General features: G+C 52.9%; 1 protein-coding gene across 12 annotated transcripts in view; it reads left to right on the top strand.

The window, feature by feature from the left end:
• ARHGAP26 (Rho GTPase activating protein 26) overlaps positions 1-20,129 on the top strand; it is a 97,883-nt gene extending 77,754 nt beyond the window's left edge. For 4 of the 12 annotated variants that reach the window (XR_014935581.1, XR_014935584.1, XM_015875476.3 and 1 more), the window contains 3 exons: positions 15,420-15,530; positions 17,122-17,213; positions 19,009-20,129. Coding sequence is in view for 5 of the 12 variants with exons in the window: in XM_015875476.3 (XP_015730962.2) it covers positions 15,420-15,530; positions 17,122-17,213; positions 19,009-19,097 (292 nt within the window). In the remaining 7 variants the exon portion in view is untranslated. Of the gene's footprint in view, positions 1-12,156; positions 13,512-15,419; positions 15,531-15,635; positions 15,903-16,916; positions 17,001-17,121; positions 17,214-19,008 lie in introns of those variants that run through there. The other 8 variants (XR_014935582.1, XR_014935586.1, XM_015875481.2 and 5 more) reach the window with 5 other exon arrangements.
• Positions 20,130-24,331: the final 4,202 nt, after the last annotated feature.

The raw sequence follows: 24,331 nt of genomic DNA, 5'->3' as shown, positions 1-24,331 counted from the left end.
CTATGACTGTTGTCAGTACTGTTGATCTCTGGCCAAATCTGTGCCATTGCTTCTGCTATTGCTTCCTTCATCTGGAAAGTTCAAGGGAAAAAATAGCGACCTCAGCAATGACTCCCAGGGGACGGCCAAGTTATTTGTGTAGTCCCCTGGACTTGACACAGCCTTGCACCACGGACGGCGCTGCCACGGGGAATTTCCTTCCTGCCGTGGCCCTGCTGGGCCGGCGCATTTTCCCACAGAACCTCCTCTCCTGCACACATGATGATGTGCTCTGAGCCCTGCAGCCGTGGTCCCTCGAGCCCAGGCTGATTCCCTGTGTCCGTGTAGGTCAGTGTGGGGCAGCCTTCCTGCCCTGTGTCCCCATGCGGCCTGCAGTGCGGCTCTTTCTCACCCAGTCCTGCAACCAGGCCCTTAGGAGCCCGTGGTCAACACTTGGATTCAGCTGGTTTCTCCTGGGTCCCCACAGAAATGGCTTGGTGCCGCTGCTGGTGCCCATGGTTGTGGCTGTCCTGCTGATGTAGGATGCAGCACTTGGGCAGCAGCAGCGTGTGGTGAAGGTAAGTGCATGTGTGCAGAGCAGGGCTCTGGCCATCACCCATTGGTGTCACTTCCTTCCCACCACCTCTGCTGCCCCAAGCAGCCAGGCCTCGTACCAAGGCTGTGCATTCCCCGGTCTTGGTGCTGCAGGTGTCCGCCGTGGGATGCTGCGCTGCAGAGTTGCAGCCACAGGTAGGACAGCACAGTGCTCATCAGCACTGCTGGGTTTTAAAGTTTGCTGAGATGCATTCGTTCGTCCTTAAATGTCTGCTTTTAACCTCATTTGTCCCATAAAAATGTCATTGCCAGATTTCTTCCGCTGTGCTGTGGTAGCTGTATGAATTCAGATTGTTTTGCTGCCTCTGCAGCTGGCTCCATCCAGCCCACGGTGCTCAGCCCGACTCTGCACTGGGGGCAGCAGCAGGAGGTGTGGGTGGGATGCTTGGGGTCAGAGCAGCCTGAATGGTGCCAGTGTCCTGCAGTGCTGTCCTTTCTGCCCTGCTGTGCAAATAACACCTGTACAAAGCCGGCCCTGTTCCTTTAAGCAGCGCAGTGGCTGGGGCTGTGCAGTAATTCCCGTATGCCCATGGGCAATGAGGTTGGTTGCTGTTATCTGTTAGAGCTGTGAGAGTTTCCATTGCTCTGCTGTAGTTACCGGAGCAGCGGTGCGGGTGTCGTGGCAGCAGGCAGGGTGTGTTGGTGCCTTGCTCTTGGTGCTCCTTCAGCTCCATGCCAAACCCTCTGCCGGTCCTGTGAGACCCATTGTGGAGCTCGTCTTCTTTTGGGATTGGTGGGTTTGGTGCCATTGATTGCCTGGTCTCAGGCCCCTGGATCATGTGGGCAGTGTGACACATGGTGACCCTGGTTTATCCACTTCTGGTACGTTTTTGCTCACACGAGTTACAACTGGTAACAGCTGATCTCAGTAGACTTGTTGGAGTAAAGTTGGTTGTGTCCCAAGGAGTGCAGTGGAGCTGTGAGGGGCCTGGAGCACACATCCTATGGGGAGCAGCTGAGGGAATGGAAGTATTTTCTAACCTGAATGATTCTGTGGTTTAGTGGTGAAGAATTACACATATGAGGGATTTCTTGGTTTGGTTTTGCTGCAGCGAGCCCTGATACATTCTGAGCTGGCCTTAAAACGTGGTGTTTAATAACTGTGAGCGCTGTCTGTAGTGGTGGAGATGCACGAGTGCATCCCAATGGTGAGCAGTGCCGTGCCCTCAGGCCGCTCTATGCTCCTGCTCCTCACATCTCATGCAGAGCAGCCACACTCTCTGTGCCATGGTGCCACAGCAGCCGAGGCTTTGCCTTCCTCAGTCCTGTTCCTCCATCACCAGCCGAGAGGGAAATAGTTCAGCTGTGGGATGAAGGCTGTTCCTTCCCAGCCACCAATCAGGGTTTTACTATGGGAATGCGCTGATTTATTAGGGCTGGGTTTATTTTTATGGAAGAAGCGCTCGGGGCGGGAGCTGTGCTGTGAGTCAGCAGGGCTGCTCCCCACCAGGGGCTGTCGCTGCAGCTGTGGGCACGAGGGAGTGGAGCTGCTGCCTGCTGCCACCCCCTGCATGGGCACTCTCTTTCGAAATGATCTCTGGTTTTCTTTACCTTTGACGTTGCAGAAAGCTGTCCTAGAAAACATGGCCAGACAAAAGCCAGGGAAGCCTGTGCTTCTACCACAGGGAGATCCTTCAGCTGCCATGGGGGAAGTTTTCAAAGTCAGTTGTGTGATGAAGGTGAATTGTGAGCGTGGTTATTAAAGTCCTCCAAACGAACACTTCGCTCTGGTGGTGTGGAGCTGTAGGTCACTGCAGATGACCACAGGAGCTGCTTTTCAGCTGGGTGTGCTGCGCTGACAGCCTGCACCATGCTTGGTGCCTGCCTTCTGTTTCTTCTCTCTTTATTTCCCAGCCTTGTCTGTACCCCGTGCTGCCCACAGAATCCAGCTGCCTTCAGGATCCTTGCCATGCTCAGGGTGTGTGCAGCTGAGCAGGGCTGGGTGCTGCAGGCTGGGTTGATGGCTTCTGCTTTCATGTGTAGTGAGTTCAGCAACTGGGTCTGCAGCTGCTGCTGTGTGGCACTGCTGCTGGGTGATGCTGCTCCTGCTGCTGGGTACTGGAGTCTGTAAAATCAGGAGCAGCCGAGGCTCACTGGATACTGTGGATGGAGCAGCAAGGGTTTCAGTTTCTCCTCTCCTGGCAGTTTCATTCTGTGCGTGACTGTTCTGAAGGTGAGGTGGGGCCGCTGATTTTCTCCATGTAACCAGACAGGCGGGATTTTTGCACTGCTACTTCACAAAGTCATCAGCGCGAGCTCTTATGACTGTCAGCGTGCAACAGTGCCCAGGGGGCTTCTGCCTCCCCTTTCAGAAGGAGAGCTTTGCATCGCAAGCACAGGGAGGCTGTGGGGAGGGAGAGGAGCACCCAGAATTCACTGCCTGCTGCAATCTGGGCTCTGTGTGACCAGCAAACATCCCTGTGCTATGGGAGGGGAACTCTTCTCCCTTCCTGAAGTCCTTGGCCGTGTCTTTGCAGCGCTGTTTCCCAATGGTAGCTCTGAGCATTCATTTTATCACCTCCCACCCTTTTTAATGTTTTGCTGCCAGTGAAGAATGTTCCACTGCTTCTGATACAATAAAGCGCAGCCCAATAGTATTTCTGGGATGGTTCTAAGTCACATGGAAATTTCCAAACAGTTACTTCTTAGAGTTTTCTAATGCACTCCGAGGGATAGTGGGTTTCGGAAGTTACAAAACCCTCCGTGTATTATTTAGCAGTGTTCTCAGAGACAAAAGCTCCCATTTCTGGGCCGCCTGCATGGCAGCATGCCTGGGGACCCGGCCAGCACTCATGGGGCCTGGCAGCAATGGGAGGGTCGTGCAGAGCTGCTCTGCCCTCAGCCCTGAGCCTCAGAGAGGGGCTGTGGGGACAGCTGGAGAGTGTGGGTTGAAGGCAGCAGTGAGCTGTGCCTTGCTTTGTTGGGCCATGTTGTGCCATGCCATGCTGTGCTTGTTGTGCTGTTCCATGTCAGGCCATGCCATGCCTGTTGTGCTGTGCTGTGCCATGCTGTGCTGGGTGCCCTGGCTGGAGCACTGCAGGCAGCACATGGCTCTGCAGCTCTGAGTGGTGACAGGGCAATTCAATCCCAGGGCTAATTTTAGAGCAGGTTGTGAGGCTGTCCTTTCACAGGGACACCACAGCTCTGGCCATCCCAGGCGGGCGCTGGGCAGCGAGTAGGGGCAGGCTGTCCTCACATGCCTCCTCCACACTGGGCATCCCTCCTGGCACAGTGCTGGGGTGAGCCTGGCTGCAGAGCCAAGCACAAGGCCTCCAAGGCACAGCCGGGCACTTGGAAATAAATGCTGCGTGATGGGAATTGTGAGAGCCCCACAGGAGCCCCTTGGTTGGGATGGAGGCCAGGAGTTGCCGAGCTCACCCCAAACTCTGGGAGCTGGGGGGGGTGGGAAGTGGCGGCTGCGGCCGCCGGGGGTGAGGGTGGGGGCAGAGCCAGGGGGGCCCTGCAGGGGCCCAGGGAAAGCCACAGAGCCTGACGAGCAGGAACCTCCACGGTTGGAGCAGGGTGAAGCATGGAGGTGGGGCAGGAGGATTTACCTGTGCAAAGCAGGCACAAAAATGCACATTTTTCTTTGAGGTGGGACCAGAGCGTCGGTTGTGTGGGTGGCTGTCTCTGAAAATACCAGCTCTGGGTTGGCTTTGTTTTACTAAAATCCCAAGGAGGTACCCCAGCAGGACATGGGAAGGCATCCCCAGGCTGGGAGCTCAGCCATGTGCAGACTGGGTTAAAGCTGTGTTACAGCCCTGGTGCCTTTAGGGCTTTGTGGCTTCTGTCAGACCATCTAGTGCATGGGATGGGTACTGGGCTGGGCATGAAATGCTGCCTGTCCCCCCCGGGGTGGCTAGCCCCTGAGATAGCTGTCCCATTGGGGTGGCTGAGTGATCCAGTGCCTTCTTTGCCCTGGGGACTCCAGCTTTAGGGAATCATAGCTTTGGGAAACTTGGGTTTAGTCGTCATGTGTCTGTTTGCATTTTATTTTATTTACTTATTGACCAAGTATGGCTATTTCTTTCCCTCCATGGGTATGGAAAGAAATGAGGAGCAGACCTAAGGTCTAGTGGTCATGAAAAAAATAGCCCAATTAGTGTGAGGAAGAGAAGTTATTCCCATGTGCTTTTGATTTACAGGACCAGAACAAATTTTCACTGGACATCCCAGTGCATGTTCTCCATCCCAAGCTGGCACTGCTGCGTTGCCATGCTCTGCTCTGGGGTCCTTGGGGATCCCAAATCCATGTCCAGCAGCAAATAATGAGGGTAGCGTCACTGAATGGCAAATGGTGATGTTTGTTGGAATAAATAGTCTCTTAAAAACGCAAATAGCTTCAGCAATTACCAGTTGTAAGACACATAAGCAGAAACACATGAGCAGTGAGTAGACCTTTAAATGCCGCTGGTTCCTTGCAGAATTGATGTCACTTTTTCCACTCTGAAAAATAACCCTGTGAACATGACACAGCCTTATTCAGCAGCTCTGGTGCCCGTTCCTGCTCAGAAGGCAGATTTCTGCAGCAGAAATGAACTGGTTTGGTGTTTTGTTGGCTCTGTTTTAACTGCTGCGGAGTTGTCAGCAGTAGGAGAGAAGTGAATTTTTCCTGTGCCTGGCTTCGTTAGTCAAAGCAGCGCGGGGGCAAACCCTGGTTTCAGGAGTGGTACCACTGTGTGGCTGGTGGTGATATCAGCCAGGTGTGAAGGTCGGCAGTTCTGAAGGAGAGAAGCTGAGTTTCTGGGTGCTGTGAGAAGAAACTTATTTGTGAAAGGACCCCCCAGAAGGCACACTGAGAGCAGGGCGGGGGGGGGGGAAGGGGGTCACTTGCAGGCTGTGAATGCCTGGGAACTCTTTGCAGCTTTAATTTCATTCACTGCAGAAAGCTCTGAGCCAGGACCCTGTTGTTTTCTAAGCTGTGCTTGGCGAAGCCACAGTGGAGAAGTTGTGAGCATAGGAGCCGCTGGAATGTGGCTGCCAGTGGTGCCCAGCGCTGCTGCAGAAGCCCTCTGTAGGGCAGTGCCCTGTAGGGCAACATAATGCCCTAGATGGGTGTAAAGGGACCCGAGGTGCAGCAGCCAGCAGTACAGCCCTCAGCGTGGGGCTGGGGTCTCCATCCCTGTAGTAAATCTTGTGCTTACACCCTGGATCTGGCTGCAAAGGCTGGAATGGCAGCTGGTCCCACGTGTTGGGTTTCCAGCTAGGAAAATGTCCATGCAGCTCCTGAGGGGGTGTCACAGGGGTCATTGGGGCGCAGTGTCTGTGAGATGCTTGTTTGTCACCGCCGCATTTTTCATGCCTTCAAAAAGTGAGTGATGATGGTTGATAAGCAAGTGGTGCTCTCAGCAGGCAGTATCTGGCTGATTTGGCAGGGGGACATGCCATCTGTGTCAGCTGGTACTTCTGCTCGGGGCATTGAGGAGCAGGATGGTGCTGAGGGCCATGCCCAGCAGGGTGGGCGCAGGCATCGGGAGCCCCTGCTGCCCTTGCCCACTCCTGGCAGTACTTCTTGCAGCCTTCTGCTGGAGCTGTGAGCTCACCTGAGCAGGGACCCCCTGCTCTGCAGACCCCAGTGCAGGTGAGGCGCAGCACAGCTATGGGTCTGTGCTCAGGAGGAGGGGGATCGTTTACTGCTCAAAGCAGAAACCACACGTCTTCTCCTGGATTTCACACTTGAGAACATATCCTGAAATTCCCAGTCTGTTGCTTGGCTTATTCCAGATGACATCATATTCCAAGTATCTTATGACTTATTTACTTTTTTGGGTGTCTGTGTTTGTTTTAGTGAAGCAGCTTTAACTTGGGAGTCCCATGTTCTGCCTGCAGTCAGACAGCTCCATGGGCTTTGGGGACTCAGGGATCTGGCAGGCATCCTTACAGCTGCTTCTTCGAAGGCAGGAGCAGCACGCTCAGGAGACTGCAGATAGATGTGCTGCAGGCATAGCTGCTGAAGGTGGTGCATTTTGAGACTCCATACACACTCACAGGCATACAGACAACCATTTGTATTTATTGGTATGTATAAATTCCGTAGTTCTTTTGTGTGTTGTGCTCACATAATCCTGAATTTATTCTCGAAGCATTTATGTGCTTTTGGTAAGTATGTCAGGACAAAAAAAAAGATGCTTGTAGGCCACAAGAGCAGCAATCTTGTTTGGGAAGAGCAGAGGGAAGTGACAAACTTTCCTTGCAATATTTGGGATGCTGGCTCTGTGCTCTGGGGAAGGGCAGTGCAGGGTGGGGGTGTGGTCTGCTTTTCTGCCCCATGCATTTTCCATTTGCCCAGGAGTTTGGCATCACCGCTTCTCAGACCTTCATCTCTTTGACTTCTCAGTTGGCTCCTGGTCTAGAAATTTTCCACAAGTCCAACTTGAAAATTAGGCCAAATGTTCTCATAAAGTCTCCAGTTTTGTAGCTAGCCCCACGTGAACTAGCAGCCATTCATCAACGTATTTTCTATGTGCTCATCCATTAAAAGAGAGACAATTCAGCAGTGTCCTTTTTACTAATGCGTGCAGAAACCTACCCTCCTTTCCTCAGCAGGAATAGAGAGTGTGGATGCTTTCAGCCTGCAGCTCAGCCATTAACCTCAGCAACCTCCCGGGATGTTAGTGCCCTGGCAGGCAGTCACAGCAGAACAGTGGAACAGCAGGACAGGGGGACAGTGGGACAGTCCGTGCAGGCTCCTGCTCCCTGCAGCTCCCTGCAGCGCTGCCTCCCAGGAGACTTCTCAGAAGTTTCTGCTTTTGAACTGCACGGCTCTGTTTATGTGATTTGCTCTGGGAACATCTGAGGGTGCTTCTCCCAAACTGAATTAGATTAGAATGGTACGGCTCCCTCCAAGAGGACTAAAAAAGCATTTCAGACTTCAGTGTCACATACGCTTACAAGACAGCTTTCCTGAAAGCCCGGGGAGGAAAATACATCCACTGCACTTTCATGGCTTTCTTAATTCATATAATTAGTGTGGAGATGGCTGTGTGGCTGTATTTTCTTTAAAGAAACTGCCTCAGACAAATATTGGCTAATGGAAATTTCACTTTCAAATTAAGCGGCATTTGAAAACACGTCAAGGCCATTGTGGGGAAATGGATGCAGGAATCAAAGATGCTACAACAAAGCGTTCCCTGGGATGGCTGGAGGAGCAATGCAGGGACGGGGCAGCACTGAGCATCTCCTGCAGCACTACCCTCCTCCCCTGCCCCGCTCTGCTGCCCGCGAGCTCTGGGCTGAGTCTCCCAAAATTGCTCCCAGCCAACTCTTTTATTGAGACTGCTGAAAGCAAACCCATAGTAAATTAGCTCACTGCCACCTATAAATGTCACTAGAAACAAAATATTTTACAAACCCAGCTGAATGCGTTCTTGGGTTCCTCTTCCTGCGGGCAGATTTAATTCAGAGCCAAGGATGCAGCCCAGACTCTGCTTGGCAGAGCCTTTTGTGAGTTCGGGGTGCTCCTGCAGGGCACTGACTGCTGTGGGTGCTGGGTGTTGCGTCCAGCAGTGCTGCCAGGCTCTGGTTTCCCTGCAGAAAGCAGTGATTTCCTCAGAGGGGCTGGGGGAGCGCGGGGCCACCGCTCATAAAGACCTCCTTTCTCCTCTGAAAGAAGATCTGGGTGCCTAATTAACTTCATAAATGAGCTGGAGCTGCGAGGCCACCACTTTGCCATGAAATGGAGGTAACCTAATCTCTGCAGCCCTTTCTGCCTGGGAAAGGGATCCTGCCCACGATTAATTCACTCTCACCTGCTTTCCGTCCAGCTGCATTCTGACCGCGCACAAAGCCGGTGTGCAGACACTGTTGACAGGGCTGTGCTAAGCTGGGAAATTATCAGCAGCATAAGAACCGTGGCCAATTACTGAGTTGTGCACTGCATCGCTGCCCGCCTCGCCTGCCCTGGGTCACAGAGCTGTGGGTGCTGCCCTCAGTGTCCCAAGGCTGGGGGACACAGGAAGGGAACCTCCGGGAGGGAGCAGCACCGCTTCAGCTTTGCTGCTGTCTGTGCTGCACTTGGAAAAACACAAAAGAAGGTGGCAGTGGAGAGGAAAGTATCCTGGGGGCTCAGCCCGTTGTGGTTCCACCGTGGGTCACTCAGGAACCTCTGCATCCTTGAGGGACTCCGTCCTTCTGGGCACAACCCACAGTGAAAGCTGGGAGAGCACAGGGAGCATTACAGGTGGAAGTGCAGAAATAGCCAGCTGAGAAGTGACTGCCCCAACCCTGGGCATGGGTGCATTCCTCATCCCTGGGCCAGGCTGGAGGGGTCCTGGGACAGCCTGAGGTGTGGGACACCCTGCCTGCAGAGGGGTGTGCAAGTTAGGGGCCTTGCAGCCTAAGCCCTTCTGTGAATTGTGCACATTAACATTGTGCACGTTAACATTGCCTGTGCTTGGTTAATGGGTATGGCACCCAGCTGTGCTGCAGCTGGAGAGCAGTGCTGACTGGGTAGAGCTGTGGAGGCAAAAGAGTTAATGCAAAGTTTGAGTTTTTTGAGCAAAAAAGGGAAGAACAGATAAAACTCTTTTGATAGAAATGATCACGTTGGGTCATTACAGTATTGTAGTTTTGGGGTGAAGTATTCTAAGCCGTCCTATATGGCAGATGTTTGCATAGTGCTTGCAAAACACGAGGCACTGAGGAACAGGAGTCAGGCACATCAAGAAAATGAGGAATACTGTTGTGCTCATCCACTGCTCTCCATCATTTCCATAGGCCAAAATAATCCCCGCTGCTTTTCCCAGCCTGCCTGCTGCAGTGGGCAGGTGTTGGTGCTCTGCACTGCAGAGCAGAGTTTGCATGGCAATAAAACCCAGTGTTTCAGCTGGTGCTGCTGAACGCTGAAACAAATGTGGTTTGTTTTGTGGTAGGGTTTGAATCTGTGAGAGGCCTTCTGTCAGATTGTGCAAGGCCGATTACTTAGCAAGCGGTGATTTTTTTAATGTGGAATATTGCTTTTCTGAATGTTTCCAGAAATTACTGAAAAGGTGGAAGGGGCTCTTCTGCCTCCTCTGTGCTGCACTGCCTGTGGGATGGCACTGCTTCCTTGGGGCTCCTCCTCGACCCTGAGGGAGCTGCAGTTCCTGCCCAGCACCTCCATTGCTCAGCACAGAGGGGAGATGAGGGCTCCTGGGCACAGAACTGCATCCTGTGGCTCTGATGTCCATTCTGCAAGAGCCCCTTATGGTTGCTGGGGGGCAGACAGTTTTCTTTTCTTGGGAACGTAGGATGGTGGTAGATTGAATGCCAGAGAAAAAGAAGAGATTTCTGGAGGGCTGTCAAGTTCTCCTTAATTGTGAATCCCATTTGTTGGTGACTAATGCATCCAGGCTGGCGGAATTGCCTCATGAATTAGAAGCAGTGGCGCGGTGGAAAAGATGCGACTGCGATGCTGGCTCCTGATTTACCAACACTCCCTCCCAGACTGCTGCTCGACTGCCTACTGGCACATTACAACTCTTCTATTAATAATTTAGAGCTCGAATAAGGGTGGAATGCACTTGATTCAACATCGAGCCTGCTGAGTTGGTTTTCAGTCTGCTGAGAGCCATCTGAACAGGGAGGATGTGTGCTCTCAGCGCTGGGGGTGGCTGTTAGTGGAGCAGAATGTGCATGTGTACATACACACATACAGATGTACAGCCTGGGAGCAAGCAGTGGGGCTGGGCGGGCTGGGTGCCACAGGGCCCTGCTCCCTGTGGCAGGTCATTAACTTGCTGGCAGTGTGCTGAGATGTGTTGTGAAGGGGCTGTGCTAATGGTGTGTTCTGTGCTGAGGGGGCTCTGTGCTCCCATTGCCTGCATCCCCCTGTGCCGATGGCTCCTTCCCATTGGATTCCTTTTCTCACACTGCCAGTGCTCCCATCTCTGACTCTTTGCTTAATCACTCAGCATTTCTTCATCATTAACACCAGTTTCTAAGCTTTGTGCCAGAAGGCTGCACCAAACCATCATTGCCTCGCTTCGAAGCATCCAACATAAGCCAGGTGTAGATGGAAATGGCAACGTCCATGAAGTGGGACAGCAGAAACCACCAGCTCTCCTCCCTGGGGCAGGACTCTCCCCACGCTCTCCTCTTACTCAAATGGAAAAGCTTCAGACCAGTTTATGAAGTGACTAAAGCACACCTAGAGTTCACTGTATGGGAAATAAACCAGCAGCAAAGTGAGAGAACAAAGCCATGAGTTGGGTACCTCAACGGCTGCAAAGAGGGTCACCTGTGGCACGGAGCTCATGTCAGCTGTGCTAACCCAGAAAGAGGAGCTAATAGCTGGAGATGTGTGAAGAAGCTGAACTCTTTTGGACCTGCTTGGTTAAGCAGTGCTGACTGCCGGGTATTTGGCTGCTTATTTCCCTGAACGTGTCATTATTTTCCACTTGAGTGACTTATGCAGCAAGATAACTCCTGAGAGAATAATATGGGAGTGGGATTTTGCATAATTTTTCTTGTATTTAAAGTACCAAGCAGAGGAAGAGTGTTTCCAAGCTGGAAGCCTGTGGGATTTGGGTAATGTATAGGATCATGCTCAGTGCCATCGCTAACACCAGCGCAGCTGGAGCCCAGGGACTGCTTGCTCGTGCCCATTCAGCCCTGCACTCTGGGCATTGCTGGGATGTGCAGCATTGCATGAACTTCATCAGCTTCTCTGCCCAAGACTGACTCCCAGAGCCATATCCATCAATGTGCTGCAACCCTGGCCTGCTGTTAGCAAGTTTAAGAGCCCTAGTATTGAGCAATGCTATAATATACATTCCTTTCTGTTCAGCTTAGTAAAGAGCCTTATGTTTAGCAGCTTTGTTTTAGAGAAATAGAAGAGAAGGAAAAAGGGTGGGTGGTTCTTGGTTTGTTTTAGTGCAGTCAGTTATTGGTAATGCTGGGATGGAAACTGTGTGTTTTCATCAAGGTGATTTCATCAAAGGGCTTTAGCTCATAAGTAGATGGTGCCCATTCATAGATGCTGGATGTTCTGTGCCAGAAATAGCCCCGGGTTCCACAAAAATAAACAAGTTGTAAACATTTTTAAGTGGAACTTGTGTCCTCTCAGCCAAAAGAACAAAGTGACAGAAGCTGTGTGGGAGCCCTGCTGTGATGGACTGCTCAGCCCCACATACTGCGAGGGCCTCAGCTGTGCAGGGAGATGCCAGAGGCGGCCTGAGCAGGCACACAGCAGGGAAAAAGGGTTGTGAGAGGGGAGGAATGAGGAGAGCTTTTAGATCCAGCAGCAGGAAGGTAGAGCAGTGCCTGGAAGGACGGGGATGGCAGCAGGGCTGCTTGGAGCACAGTTCCCAGGATACAGGGCTGGATGGTTACGATGTCCCCATCCCATCCCACGTGCTGCCCTACTCTGCCCCACACTGCCCAGGGCTGTGGGTGATCCAGGAGGAAAGGTGAAGCCCCTCTGTGTTCTGGGCTGCAGGCTGATGGAGTTCCCTCTGCCGCCACTCTTTGGGAAAAGCTGCTTTGAGGACGCTGAGTTTCACCCCATCTTTGTTTGCTGCTGCTGCTATTTTTGGTTCTTAGGCTTTTATTTTTCTGTTTTGTTTCCCACTCTGCACCTCACAGGAAGAGCCCCTTTCAAAGCCCTCAAGAGTAAGAAGAAGGGAAAAAACGGATGACATTTGCTTTCTGCAGACAACAGGCAGCAGCCAGCAATTCCAAAAGCCCATCACCACCTCTGCTAGGAAACTGGATCCTGCAAAAGAAAAACCATGTTCCAAAACACAGAGGCCTCGTTGCTCTGATCACTTGAGTGATCCTAAATGGAGTGATCCGCTTCTCCGGTGAGACCAGACTTAGCCCCATGCCATGGCAGTGATGAAGCTGACCTACAAGCTGCGAGCACTGCATTCTTTTACAATGATCCCATCTCAGGAAGGGGACTTTCTGATCCCAGTGCCTCGTACAGCTGGGTGTCCTGGTGGGGTCAGTGCTGGCTGTGCGATGGGGTGGGCACAACGCCCTGAGCTTGGTGTCAGGGAGCAGCCTGGCTGTGTTTTGGCCACTGGGTCACCTGCAGGCATTCAGTGGGGAGAAACCTCACTGGAGCAGGGGCTGGAGGCCAAGGGAAAGCCCTGTATGGAGCAGATAGCTGGCACCTCTGAGAAGAGCTCGGTGGGATCACCAGGATGGAGGAGCCTGCACAAATGGAGAGTGGCTGTGGGGAGATGAGGCACAGCTGCAGCCCCAGGCAAAACCCACTCTGACAGCTGCCAGCTGTGCTCCAGATGTGCTGTAGCTCAGCCATGCGCAGCCAGCAAGCACTACATGCAGGTATCATATCCAGCAGGCTTTGGTTTCCAACTGCAGCTCCTTGTGCAGCACCAGGCATCCATGCACAATGGGTTCTAGGTGCCAACAGCCACAGGAACACACTCTCCATGTCTTCAAATGAATCTAACATGCTGTCTCCATTAGAGGGCAGAAGCATGCTTGTGCACAGATAAAACAAAAGAAATGTACGTGCCCTATGTGCTGTATAACTTCTTGTGTTAAGGAAGGGTAGAACACCATCACACTTTGCCAGCCAACTGCACCTGCTGGGAAGAAAAGGCAACAGGAAGAAGCGGTGCTTCAAGGGTTAACCTCTGCAACTGGGGATGCTGGGTGCTCTGTGTGGCACCTCCTCCTGTTTGAAGTTGGGGATAGATTTGCGCTATGGTAAGTAACGAATGTCTCTCAGGTTTATTAAGGGCTAGCTAATGCAGGTAAATACTGGTTTCAGTTTCAATAGAAAAATGTAGGATTGCTTTTGAATATCAGTAATGAGGAGGTGAACGTTTGGAGGATTTCTCTTTATAGTCTGCCTGTGAGCGAGCCCCAGTTCTACAGCGCTCGGTGAAAGTTGTACTGCACTGCTGTAAGTCAGCCCTACACATGTGTAAAGCTCTGCAGAAATAAAGATATTGCCCATAACTACATGGGGGAGTCATGAGTGTCTGTTGGACTCAGCGGCACAGCTTCTGTGGGAGGAGAGGTGCCAGGAGCTCGGCCTTAGGCAGATATGAACTTCAAGGTAGTTCAGGCCAAAAATTTAACCTTCCTTCGTGTCCTCTGGGTGCCAGCTGTGGTGGGGATATTTATGGCATAGGCACTTTCTCCCTTGAAACTGGCCCAAATCCATGGTGTTATCCTCTCTGTTGTGAGTGCTGGGGCACGGTGGGGCTGGCTGCAGCCCCTGGTGGGGTCTGACCTTGAGGGGGACCCAGGGTTGGGGTGCAGAGGGCAGAGCCACGCGGTGCTGGTGGGGTGGCACAAGGTGTGGGCTGCAGCATGCGGGGTGAGCTGCGTCAGTCCTGAGCTGAACTGAAGGGAAGAGAATTGCAATCACATGCAAAATTCATAGGATTGTAGAATATCTGGAGCTGGAGGGGACCCACGGGGATCATCGATTCAACATGAGTCATAAATATTTCCCGGATACCCTCCTGAGTTTTGGGGATGATATGTTGTTTTTCTTAAATGGTAGAGGCTGATACAGCGCAGAGCATTTGTTGTGCACTCCTCTGTGTTAACGTAATGAAACATGCAGTGCTGGACTCCAGGGACAGCAGCCGGGAGCTGGAGCACTGACTTTGCTGTTGTGGTCTGTGATTCTGTGATCTCTCAGTGACGGATGAGTTATGGGTGAAGACATCACCCATTTACTGAGTCTTCACCTGCTGGCAGAGGCTGGATGATGCCTGTGGGCTGCTTGGGTAAATCACTGTGATAAGAGGAGGGCTGCCTTCTCACAGAGAGAAAGCAGAAATCATGATGCTTTTACAGAACTTGGGGGCTTTTTATGGGGCATTTTCAGTGCTGAAAAGGTTTTCTGGTGTTTTAGCAGGGATGGAGCGTACAGGCTGAATTAGACAGAGAATACCCATGAGTTGATAATCCTAGAGGTGGCAGAAGACAAAATATGCAAAATGGTGTTTTAATGCAGTAATTGCTTTTCAGAGAACCCCAGAACGACCTCGGTGTAACAGTTTTGCAGGAAACACTTCTCACTTCTGAATGCGTTTCCTAGTTCAGTGACTCAGTTTGACTTCAGATGACAGCAGTCACTTACAGGAGAAGTGAGGAAGCAAGCTGATAGTCGAGAGCAGTGTGGGTGAGGGGAAGAGTTTCTCACTGTAAAACATGAAACAAATCAATTAAACCTTTATAGCACTGTGATTTAATGAGCACTGCAGGAGTGCTGAAGCGTGGGCAGGGCTCGAGCCCTGCTGCTGCTTCCGCTCCTGTTCATGGTGGGAGTAAAGAGATTCCCTGCACCTCAGCATTGCTCGTCTCAGTTCTGGTGCTGGTGAGGGCACCCATGGGGCTGAGACCCACATGGCCTGGGGTGGGCTGGGGCTGTGCAGCCCTTGGTGCACTGTCACAGACCCTGGGCTTCTGCAGCAAGGAGCCACTGGGATGTGCAGATGGGCATTGGTGTTTGGGCACTGCACAGCATGGCCCGGGGAACAGTCTCCTGGCAGCAGGAGGAGATGCTCGTAGGCACCGTCCCTGTACAGCAGTGGAGTTGGCTCTCTGGGGGAACCATGGCATGGCAGGTAAGGTGCTGGAGCAGCAGCGTGCATCCCAACAGCTCTGCCCGTGTGGTGCCGGGAGCGGGGTGATGGAGCAGGGGTTAACTGGAAAATCCAGCTCTTGGTGTCTGGAAGAATGCAGATCTGGCCTTGAAATGTTTCCCAAGGCCTTGGCACTTCATTTCGTGGCTGTGTCTCATGCTCGGACTATTCCCAAGGCACCAGCTATCATCGGATGTTGTCTGCCTGTCTCTTGGTTGCTGTTTGTTTCTGTGGTTGCACGTTGATAAGGTATCTGGTTATGTCTTGCAGCCCTCAGAATCCAAGCCCAACGTCACCCCTCTCACCGTCCTGGCCCATGTTCTCTGCGCCATCAAGTCCTATGCCCACCTCTTCTACGTCCAGCGACTCATCCCCCATCAGGTCTGTTGCACAATTTGCTTGGCTTTCTGTTGCTTTTCCTATTTTTTGTTTAATTTACTTGGTTTGCCCCACTTCACTTCCCCTCCTCCTTTGCATCCTGCTCAGTACCCCCAGTGCAGCTATCTGCATTCAGCAAGAGAGGAGCTTTCAGACGTCCTGTCTCAGCAGAGCCATGGGCACCTCCTGGGCACCTCTGGTCCCCCATGTGCAGCCCTGGGGCTCAGGCTGGAGTATCCAGCACCTGTAGGTCCCACTGGTGCTGAGTTCTTTGGGTTTTCAGCCTTTTCCTCTCCCTGGAGGATGCTGCACTCACCCCTACAACAGGTAAGCAACGTCGTGCTGTCCCAGCAGCTTCCAGGAGTAATACTGCATTTTTCTGGCTTTTTCCCTTTTCTTAGCTGGAATGTGGGGAGGGTGAAGGTCATGGTGCAGCATGGATGTTGGCCTGCCATGTCCGTGCCTCAGGTGTGTGGGCATCACTGGAGCAAGTTGGTCTGGTCCAGCACAGCCCTGGTGACATGGCAGACCTGTCTGCTCATTGCAGGCACAGCCTGAGCATTCCCCCTCCTACAGCAGTGCATGCTGCCTGTTGGGAGGGTTATTTGTGTCCCAGTACACATCTGCAAAGGCTGACAGCGGGGTAATACTATCCGAGCAGCCCTCCTCGGGGCTCATCATCCCCTAATCTGCACCGGGGCACATGGGTGAAGCTCCTATGAGTGCTTTGCTGGCGTTGTGCCATGCTTGGAGGCAATAATCACACAGTGGCTGTCACCGGGCCCCAAGTCCCTGCACTGTGTGGGGGCAGCACCGGGGCTGCAGAGCTGAGGGGCGTTTTGGGAAGAGAAACACTAATGTGAATAACTCAAGGTTGTAAGACAGCAAATGTCTTCTGCCTGACTGCGAGATGAGAGGCCTCCAGGTGGGCAGGGATCCTCTGTAGAGCAGGGGGCTTTGCCTGTGCTGTGCTGTAAAGCATTTTGCTGCTGCTCGTGTCATACAGTTGGAATTCGTATAGGAAAAATCTCAGCCCCATGGCTGTGCTGACAGCAAAACCAAAACCATTCACAGCTTTCCTGCTTTGTGGTTGCCCTGTGAGTGTGTGACTGCTTTTGCCGTGAGGTGAGCGCTTGTATTCAGAACCTCTTCAGGTCCTTGGGAAAAGCCCCTCAGCCCCCGAAGGGAACAGTGATGCCCTGGGGGTGATGCTGGCCGTCCTGGGGCACTCAGAGTGCCGTGCCATGGCTGCAGGGCCAGGAGGTGCTGTGCTGTGTCTGCTACCTCGGCAGGCACAGGGATGGGGCTGGGCGGCTCCGTGTCCTGCAGCGTGCTGCTGGGCTCCTCCATCTGCTCCCAGAAATTCACCTCTGTTTCCATCCCTTTCAGCTCCATCTCACTGCCGGGGACAGCATGGGCACATTGACTCTTCCCAGTAAAACCTAACGGTTGCTAAATCTTTTTCATCCTCAGGTACAGCCTCTTTAAAAGAAGTGCAGCAAATCCCTCATGGATTTACTGAGCTGTATTTCGGGTTTGAGACACCCTTCCCCAGGTGCTAATTTTTATGCCGATCAATGTTTTCTTTCTGCAGCTCACCATTGCGGAGAGCCCGGGCTTTGTACGCCTGCAAAGCAGAACACGACTCGGAGCTCTCCTTCACAGCAGGCACTGTGTTTGATAATGGTGAGTGAATGCTGGCACGGATGGGCTGAGTCCTGGGGCTGGAGCTGTGCTCACTGCCCCATTCCACAGCGTGACCCTCCCTGGGCAGTGTGGCACAGCCTGACCTGGCAGCCAGGGGCTCCTGTTCTCTGACAGCATCTCTTGTTTCATGTGCATGGGAGAAACTGCAGGGCTGGTGTTGGTGGGAACATGAACACGGCTGCAGAGAATGCCAGTTGGCCATTGTTTGTTTTAGCAGTGTTTTGCAGATTACTGGTTTTCCTCCTGTGACCTGGGGAAGAGTTGGACTCTAAATTCATGGGTTTCCTTTCAGTCCTACGCCTAATGACTATCCCATTTCCACCACTAAAAATCCCATGAAAGGAGAGAGCAGCAGTGCTTGAACCTGCCATTTAATCCCAGATGTATCTTGCCTTACGTTTTATATCTGCTGAAAAGAGCCCATCATCCAGTCCTGCTGTGGCATGGCAATGACTTTTCCAAGGCCATGACTTAGCTGACCCTCGAGGAGACATGAGGTGGGGGCAAGTGGGAGGGATCCTGCTGCTCATTGGGTCAGGGGCCATGGGCAGAGCTGGGGCTGTCACTGCAGTCTGCAGGCTTTGTGACCCCACTGCATCCCCCCACAGACCCATCATTTAACTCCAAGACAAAAACTGGAAGGGAGTTGGTGGTCACCATCATTCAGCAAAGAACTGTTATTTGATTACTGTGGGGATGGGAGAGGTGAGCTTCCAAGTACCAAGCACAGCAAAACCCCCTGCAGCTGCCATGCTGTTTGATGCAGTAGATGGAGGAGTAATGTGGACCTTCTCCCTTTGCACACTGAGAGCTGAAGGAGGCAGCCCCTGATCAGTCACATTTTTTTTAGAGATCGTGTTAATGAGCAGAGACTTTCCTGCATGAGGGGAAGGAGGCTGTGCCCAATGGAATTAGGCAGTTGTGTTTTAGATATAATCCCGGTGTAAAGAAAAGACTTTTTACTGTTTTCCAAGGGGCTTTTGGCTTTTATGTGCTAAGTAAGCATTGTCATTTGAGAAGCTGCTCCCACGCGTGAAGCCCTGTCCTGCTGTATGAGAACGTAGCAGACAGGGGAAGAGAATTAATGCAGGTGAATTAAAGAAATGCTTTTCCTAAGCAGCTCCACAGATGTCCTACAAATAAATGCAGTCTCCCCTCTGAGAGCCTGTGGGAATCAGAGCAGCTATCAGGGGAGCAAGCTGGAATTAGATGTTTGCTAGATAAAAATCAATGGATTATTCAAGGAGAAAAGTCTACAGTGTGTCCCAGTCAGTGAGCAGCCGGGCTGCAGGCTGGCTGGGGGGAGTGAGCTGGAAAGAGCTCCCTAGAAGTATCTTGTGGTGAAGGGGTTCTGTAAACCCAACGTCAGCAAATGTAAGGTGGAGGAGTTTATTTATTTGTAATCACCCTCAACACCATCTCCAGCAGCAATGGGCTGTGTCATACTGGTGCAGATTGGGCCTTTCCAAAGCACAGAGATGTTTGGACTTAGAGCAGTTCCATATTTCTTGCTGGTCTGTGTCAGTTGTGATCTGTCAATAGAAAATTGCTTCTGCACCAAGTGGGGCTGTAAGAGGGAGAGGAGAGGTGTGGAGGAACCTGGGAGTTCTACAGGCAGAAAGCAGGACGTGGGCTCTGCCATGGAATCACCACCAGTTTTGGGGCGTCTTGGGCCATGGGAGGCAGCTCACCTGAGCTTCAGCAGGGTTTGGCCCGGGGCTGGAGGACGTGGTGAGCCCCGTGGTGATGTGCTTCTCTTCTTTCTCTCCTCAAGTGCACCCATCGCAGGAACCCGGCTGGCTGGAAGGGACGCTCAACGGGAAGACCGGGCTCATCCCCGAGAACTACGTGGAGTTCCTATAGCTGTGCATGAGCAGGACTGCTGAGCGTTACATGGTATCCATGGCACCACTTGGCCCCGTGTGCGGTGCGGGGTGAAGGGCTCCCCATGGCCACAGACACAGTGTGGGTGCTGCTCTGTGTGCGGTGCTGCATTCCCAGCCTGGAGCCCCCACCGCCACGAGGACAGCAGCAAAGCAGCGGCCTGCAGCTCCAGGGGGACGTGCCTGCAGACTGGCCCAAACAGCACCGCTGTCCCCGCTGCTGCACTGCTCATGAGCTACAAGGAGCATCATCAGCCTGACCTACGCTCTGCCCGGCGCAGTAGAAGCCTCCAGCAGCAGGAAGCAGCCATCCTGCAGCCCTCCGCTTTGCAGCAGTGCGGCGGCACTGAGCCCCCCATGCACCCCGCCTGGCTGACGAGGGCGGGCGGCCATCCCGGACCAACCCCTCTGACTGTTTTCTTTTGTTTTTAGGTTTAAGTTTACACAAGGTAAACATCTGCAATGTGTGCAGCCGGCGTTTCCTTCCTGCAGGGCGAGATGCAGCTCTGATAAATCTCGCTCCTTTTGGCTGCTCCGTGTCTCTGCTCCCCGCTGCAGGGCACAGCCCGCTCCTGTGCTGCTCCCACCGCTGCCTTCCATCATCTGCTGTGCCAACCTGTGTGAGGTAAAGGACGTGTGCCCATGGGATGCTCCTGGCTGGGAGAGTGGGCCTGCAGCCTCTGGACAGCAAACGGCGGCTCTGTGCCTGCATCAGGAAGGACACGCGTGTTCCTGTTGCACCTCTCACCTTTGGGTCCATTTGCAAGAGGAGGGTGGGAGGGGGGCCCTGCAGAGCTGGACCTGCAGGCACCTGCTGGGAGCTGGGGGTGGTTCTATTTTGTGATAGAAAATGGTGAAGGAAAACCCAGCCCTGTGTGCGCGTGGCGGGATGGGCTCTTTTTTGTCCTTTTGTAATAATTTTAAAACCTCTGAGTGACTGGATTGCTGTATGTATGTGTCACTTTTTATTTTTGAAAGAATTAATGTATAAATAGAGTATCTTAAAATATAATGAGGGAGAGATCTATATTATTTGGTATTTTTAGAAGAGCTGTAAGGAGAGGAGGGAAGGACATTTGAAACCGGCGATGGAAAAAGACGCTGCAAACACCCTGACATCCACAGCCAGCCCTGGGCCTCGGCCGCTCCGTTCACTTCCCTGTGTCACTTAGAAATAGGGGAAGCTGAAATTTCAGACCTCTTTAAAGCTCATCCACAGTAATTAAACTTCCTGGACTTTTGTCTTCAGAAAAAAAAAAAAAAAGAAAGAAAGAAAGAAAGAAGAGGAAAAGTCAGTCATTTTTCCAAGTACACTGCAGGGCTGTGCTGGTGCTGCTCTCCCTGCCAGACCCGAGGGCAGTGGCTCTGTGCTCCCCTTGATGCTGCTTCTCCCTTCCCCATCCCCATCCCTGCCCATCCAAGAGACAGCGATGCCCCCCCAGACCCCCAGCGTGGGCGAGGATGGAGTGAGCACATCTGGGCCCCAGATGGGTTTAAACGGTGCGAGGCTGTGGAACAGAGTGAGGGAACAGATAGGAGAAAGGAAAAAGGCAGGCTGGCCAAAGCCTCTGGGAAGGAGCAAAGCCGCTGATCTAAAAAACACACCCAGCAACTGCAGCTCTTCATTTTTACATGTGCGCATCACTGAGAAATCTCCCTTTGCTAATTCATGTGATTTCCTGGGGGTTGGGGTAGTGCTGCAGGACTGGCAGGCGCTGAGGATGCTCCGGGCACTGCTGGGCTGGGGGTGGGGGCTGTCACTGCTCCTGTGGGGTTGTGCAGCACTAATGCAGCTCCTCCTCTACTCTGGGAGCAGCCGGCTCTGCCCGCGCTGTGCTGCAGCCCTGTGCTCCATGGGGTGGGCTGCCTGCTGAGGGTATTTCGAGCCGCCGTTACTCAGGGACAGCAACAATTTCAGGCCCTGGCCATGAATTTTTCAGATTCCCATCTGTCTCAGCAGTCAGACAAAACATCCTCCTGGTAATTGTCTCGAGATGACTTCTGCTGAGCTCGGGGGCCTGAATTGCAGCCCAGACCATTACAGCTAATTACAGCCGCGCGCGGCGGCTGCTCACAGTGCTCACAGTGCTCACAGTGCTCTCAGTGCTCACAGTGCTCTCAGTGCTCACAGTGCTCACAGTGCTCTGCTCGGTGCTGTGGCACACAGTGGGAGGTGGGAGCTGTGTCCTCAGTGCCAGCTGCAGGCAGCTCTGCTGGTCCCTTGGTGTGTTGCAGGGCTGCGCGGTGCTGCATGGAGCAGCTGTGCTGAGCAACTGGTGGCCGTGCTACAGGACATGACAGCATCACACGGCTGTAACCCAGTGATGCTGACACAGACATTTTGTTATATTTATTTCAGGTGCTGCCCGCCACTTTATTTTGTAAATTGTATTTGAAGTTCTGGAATCTTCCTTAGAAGAATGATGGCTCTGACTTTAGTTTCGCTTCTGCTGACAGCCTGGAAGAGGCTGTAAGTGAGGATGAGATGGAGATGCTCGTTAGGGGCTCCAGCTGCAGGCAGCTGATGGCTCTGCTGACACCGGAGGAGTTCTGTGATTTGTCTGAGAGCTTTCACAGCACAAACCCAGGCAGCTCAAGTAGCATTTGAGCAAGTCCTGGCCCTCCCTGGACATTCCCTTTGTCTCTTTGGGGTGGTGGTCACCTCTCAGCACCATCATTGGCTCTTTGTTTCACTCTGCTGTTGGCAGAGCACAGCTTCCACGGCTCCAGGCAGCAGTGGGATGGAGTGGGATCCCTGTGGGGCTGCAGTGGGTTTGGTGGACTTGGGCAGCTCCAGCCCTACAGGGCAGGTTTCCCCACTGCCCTCATGGGCTGTAAGTTCAGCCCCAGGCCCCGCAGCTCACAGCAGGAGCAGTGTGGCACTGCAGTGGGAGGTTGCAAGAGCTGAGTGCTCACAGACATGGGGCAGTAACACACAGGGCTTCGTGCAATCCCCATTTCACTGTTGGCCACTCAAAGCCCATTGAAAGCAGCACATTATACAGCCCCTGTCCAGAGCTGGAACACCAGCACTATCCTTTGCCATGAGACAGTGCAGAGGGTCTCCGTGTCCCATATCCCAGAGGTGGCAGCCACAGCTTTCTGCCTCTGTGAGCTGTGAACAGCCTGGCTCTGGGAGCTCACCCCAGCCCAGCTCCTCTCCTCAGTGCCTGGGCTGCTCCAAAGAAATGATTGAAATAGCACAAATCTCGTGATTCTGGTGCAGTAAATGACAGCAGGCCTGGAATAGCACTCAGTAATAAAATCCACAGACCAGAAATATCCCCTGACAGGGCTGCCTGGAATGGGTTGTGCATGTGGTGTGTCTGCAAATGTGTCCGGGCTGCTGCAGGACGCAGAAGCACACAGAGCAGCGCCAGGCTCCTGCTCAGGACTGGGAACCTGATTTCCCTGGCTGCACAGGAGCTGCTTTCCACTGTGGGCCCGCTCTGTCCCACCACCCCCTGCACCACAGGGGAACCTCCTGCACCAAATGGGATTTGCTTTTCCTACCATTCATTCTTCTTTCCCAGCAGCGCTTCATCACTGCGCCTGCGTTGGAGCAGCAGACATCAGCAGAGTGAGAAAAGCAATAGCAGCGCACAGGAACAGCTCTGTGTGCCCATTGGGATGGCGATGGATCCCTGCAGTTCTCCCATGACAGCTGAGCACTTCCACAGCTGCAGTGTGGGGATGTGGGGGTCTGATGGTAGAGCTGTGCACACACCTGTGGTGTTGTAACCCCTGAGCTGGGTCGGTTTAAGGCAAATTAACAGGAACATCACCTATGCTGAAGGGACAGATTCTGCTTAGAAAGTGAACAGTATTTTAATTATTCTAATGAACCAGAAACCTCAAAGCAATTATAGTTGGTACATTTGGGCTAATTTGATTTTTTAGCTTTTGGGAAATAAAGGTTAGAAATTTGTGGTGTTTTTTTTTTTTGTTTGTTTTTTGTTTTTTTTCCCCCTAAAAAAACAGGTGTTTCAGCCCTGTGCTGTGTATGAGGAGCTGGGACCCCCAGCCACACTGCTGAGCAGTGGTAATGCAGCACAGCTGCTGGCAGCTCACCAGGCAGCACCTGCTATCACCCATTATGAACGCTCCCTCTGCTAATGAAGGCAGTTCTGCTCCTAAACCTCAGACAAAGATGCCCAGAAAGTAGCACCTGGGCTCTAAAACTCTGTGACGCACTCAGGAAGGGGGATGAGCTGTGGGGTGGCGGGGGTGGCCGGAGGGCTCAGCCCTGCACAGTGCTATGAGCACACATTGCTCAGGGAGGGCTCTGCAGCTCTGCCTGCGGGTTCTGCATTCTGCCCCACAGAACCAACCTCCTCCATCCCAGCGCAGCTGCACAGAGCGACCCATGGCCACAGGAAAGGAAAAGCAGTTTGTAGAGCAGCATGAATTAATCCATGAAAAGGAAAAACGGCAAAACCATCGTACTTCTGGCAAGGGAAAAACAACTCCCAAACTGTGCATTGTTTTGGCAGATAATGCTTCTTAATGGCTTATTGGACAAATACGGTCCTTGCAGAGCTCCCGATCCCCTTGGCACACCCTGCTCCTCCAGATTCACCTCCACCGTGTGTTGAGAGGGGGGAGAAGGAGGCGGGGTGGCTGCAGGAGCACTGCGTGGGGCTTAGGGGCATGCATGTGCTCCTCTGGTAATGTGCTGGATACAAACATGCAGAGCAAGCAAACGTATATGTCTCTGAATAGATACACATACAAAGCCGTGCATGTATAAGTGCATATACACCTCTGTGCCTGTACAGTCACGTAAGGGCCCGTGTGGACAAAGCCGTGTCACTGCAGCGCACTCAGCTCAGCCCCGTGGTGTCCCGGGGATCGGGGTCTATCGCGGGGCCATAGCAGCTCCAGCCTCCCCCCCTCCGCCTCTCCGGGCACAATGGGCACTTATGCGGAGTCGGGCCCCTCCCGCAGGAAGCGTCGCCCCATCCCGTCACATTAGCGATGCAATTAGCGGCCGCGTTAAATGCCGCATCAGCAGTTTCTCCTCACCCTATTCATGCGGTTTAATCTCGAACCAACGGAGCCTATAATTAGAAGGATTCCACTTACTTGTTATTTTTTAAACTTAAAGCTCCCTGCGGTGACCTCAGGGAATAGCCTTAATTACTCCGCGGAGCGGTGCCACAGCCGGCGGCGCAGTGGAAGGAGAGCGGACCTCCGAGGTTCCGCTGACTGTGA

Source organism: Coturnix japonica, chromosome 18 (assembly GCF_054131305.1).
Source record: "Coturnix japonica strain WE chromosome 18, WE-NBRP24, whole genome shotgun sequence".
Lineage (NCBI taxonomy): Eukaryota > Metazoa > Chordata > Aves > Galliformes > Phasianidae > Coturnix > Coturnix japonica.
Note: the sequence above shows the minus strand (reverse complement) of the source record. Positions and strands in the feature narration are given on the sequence as shown.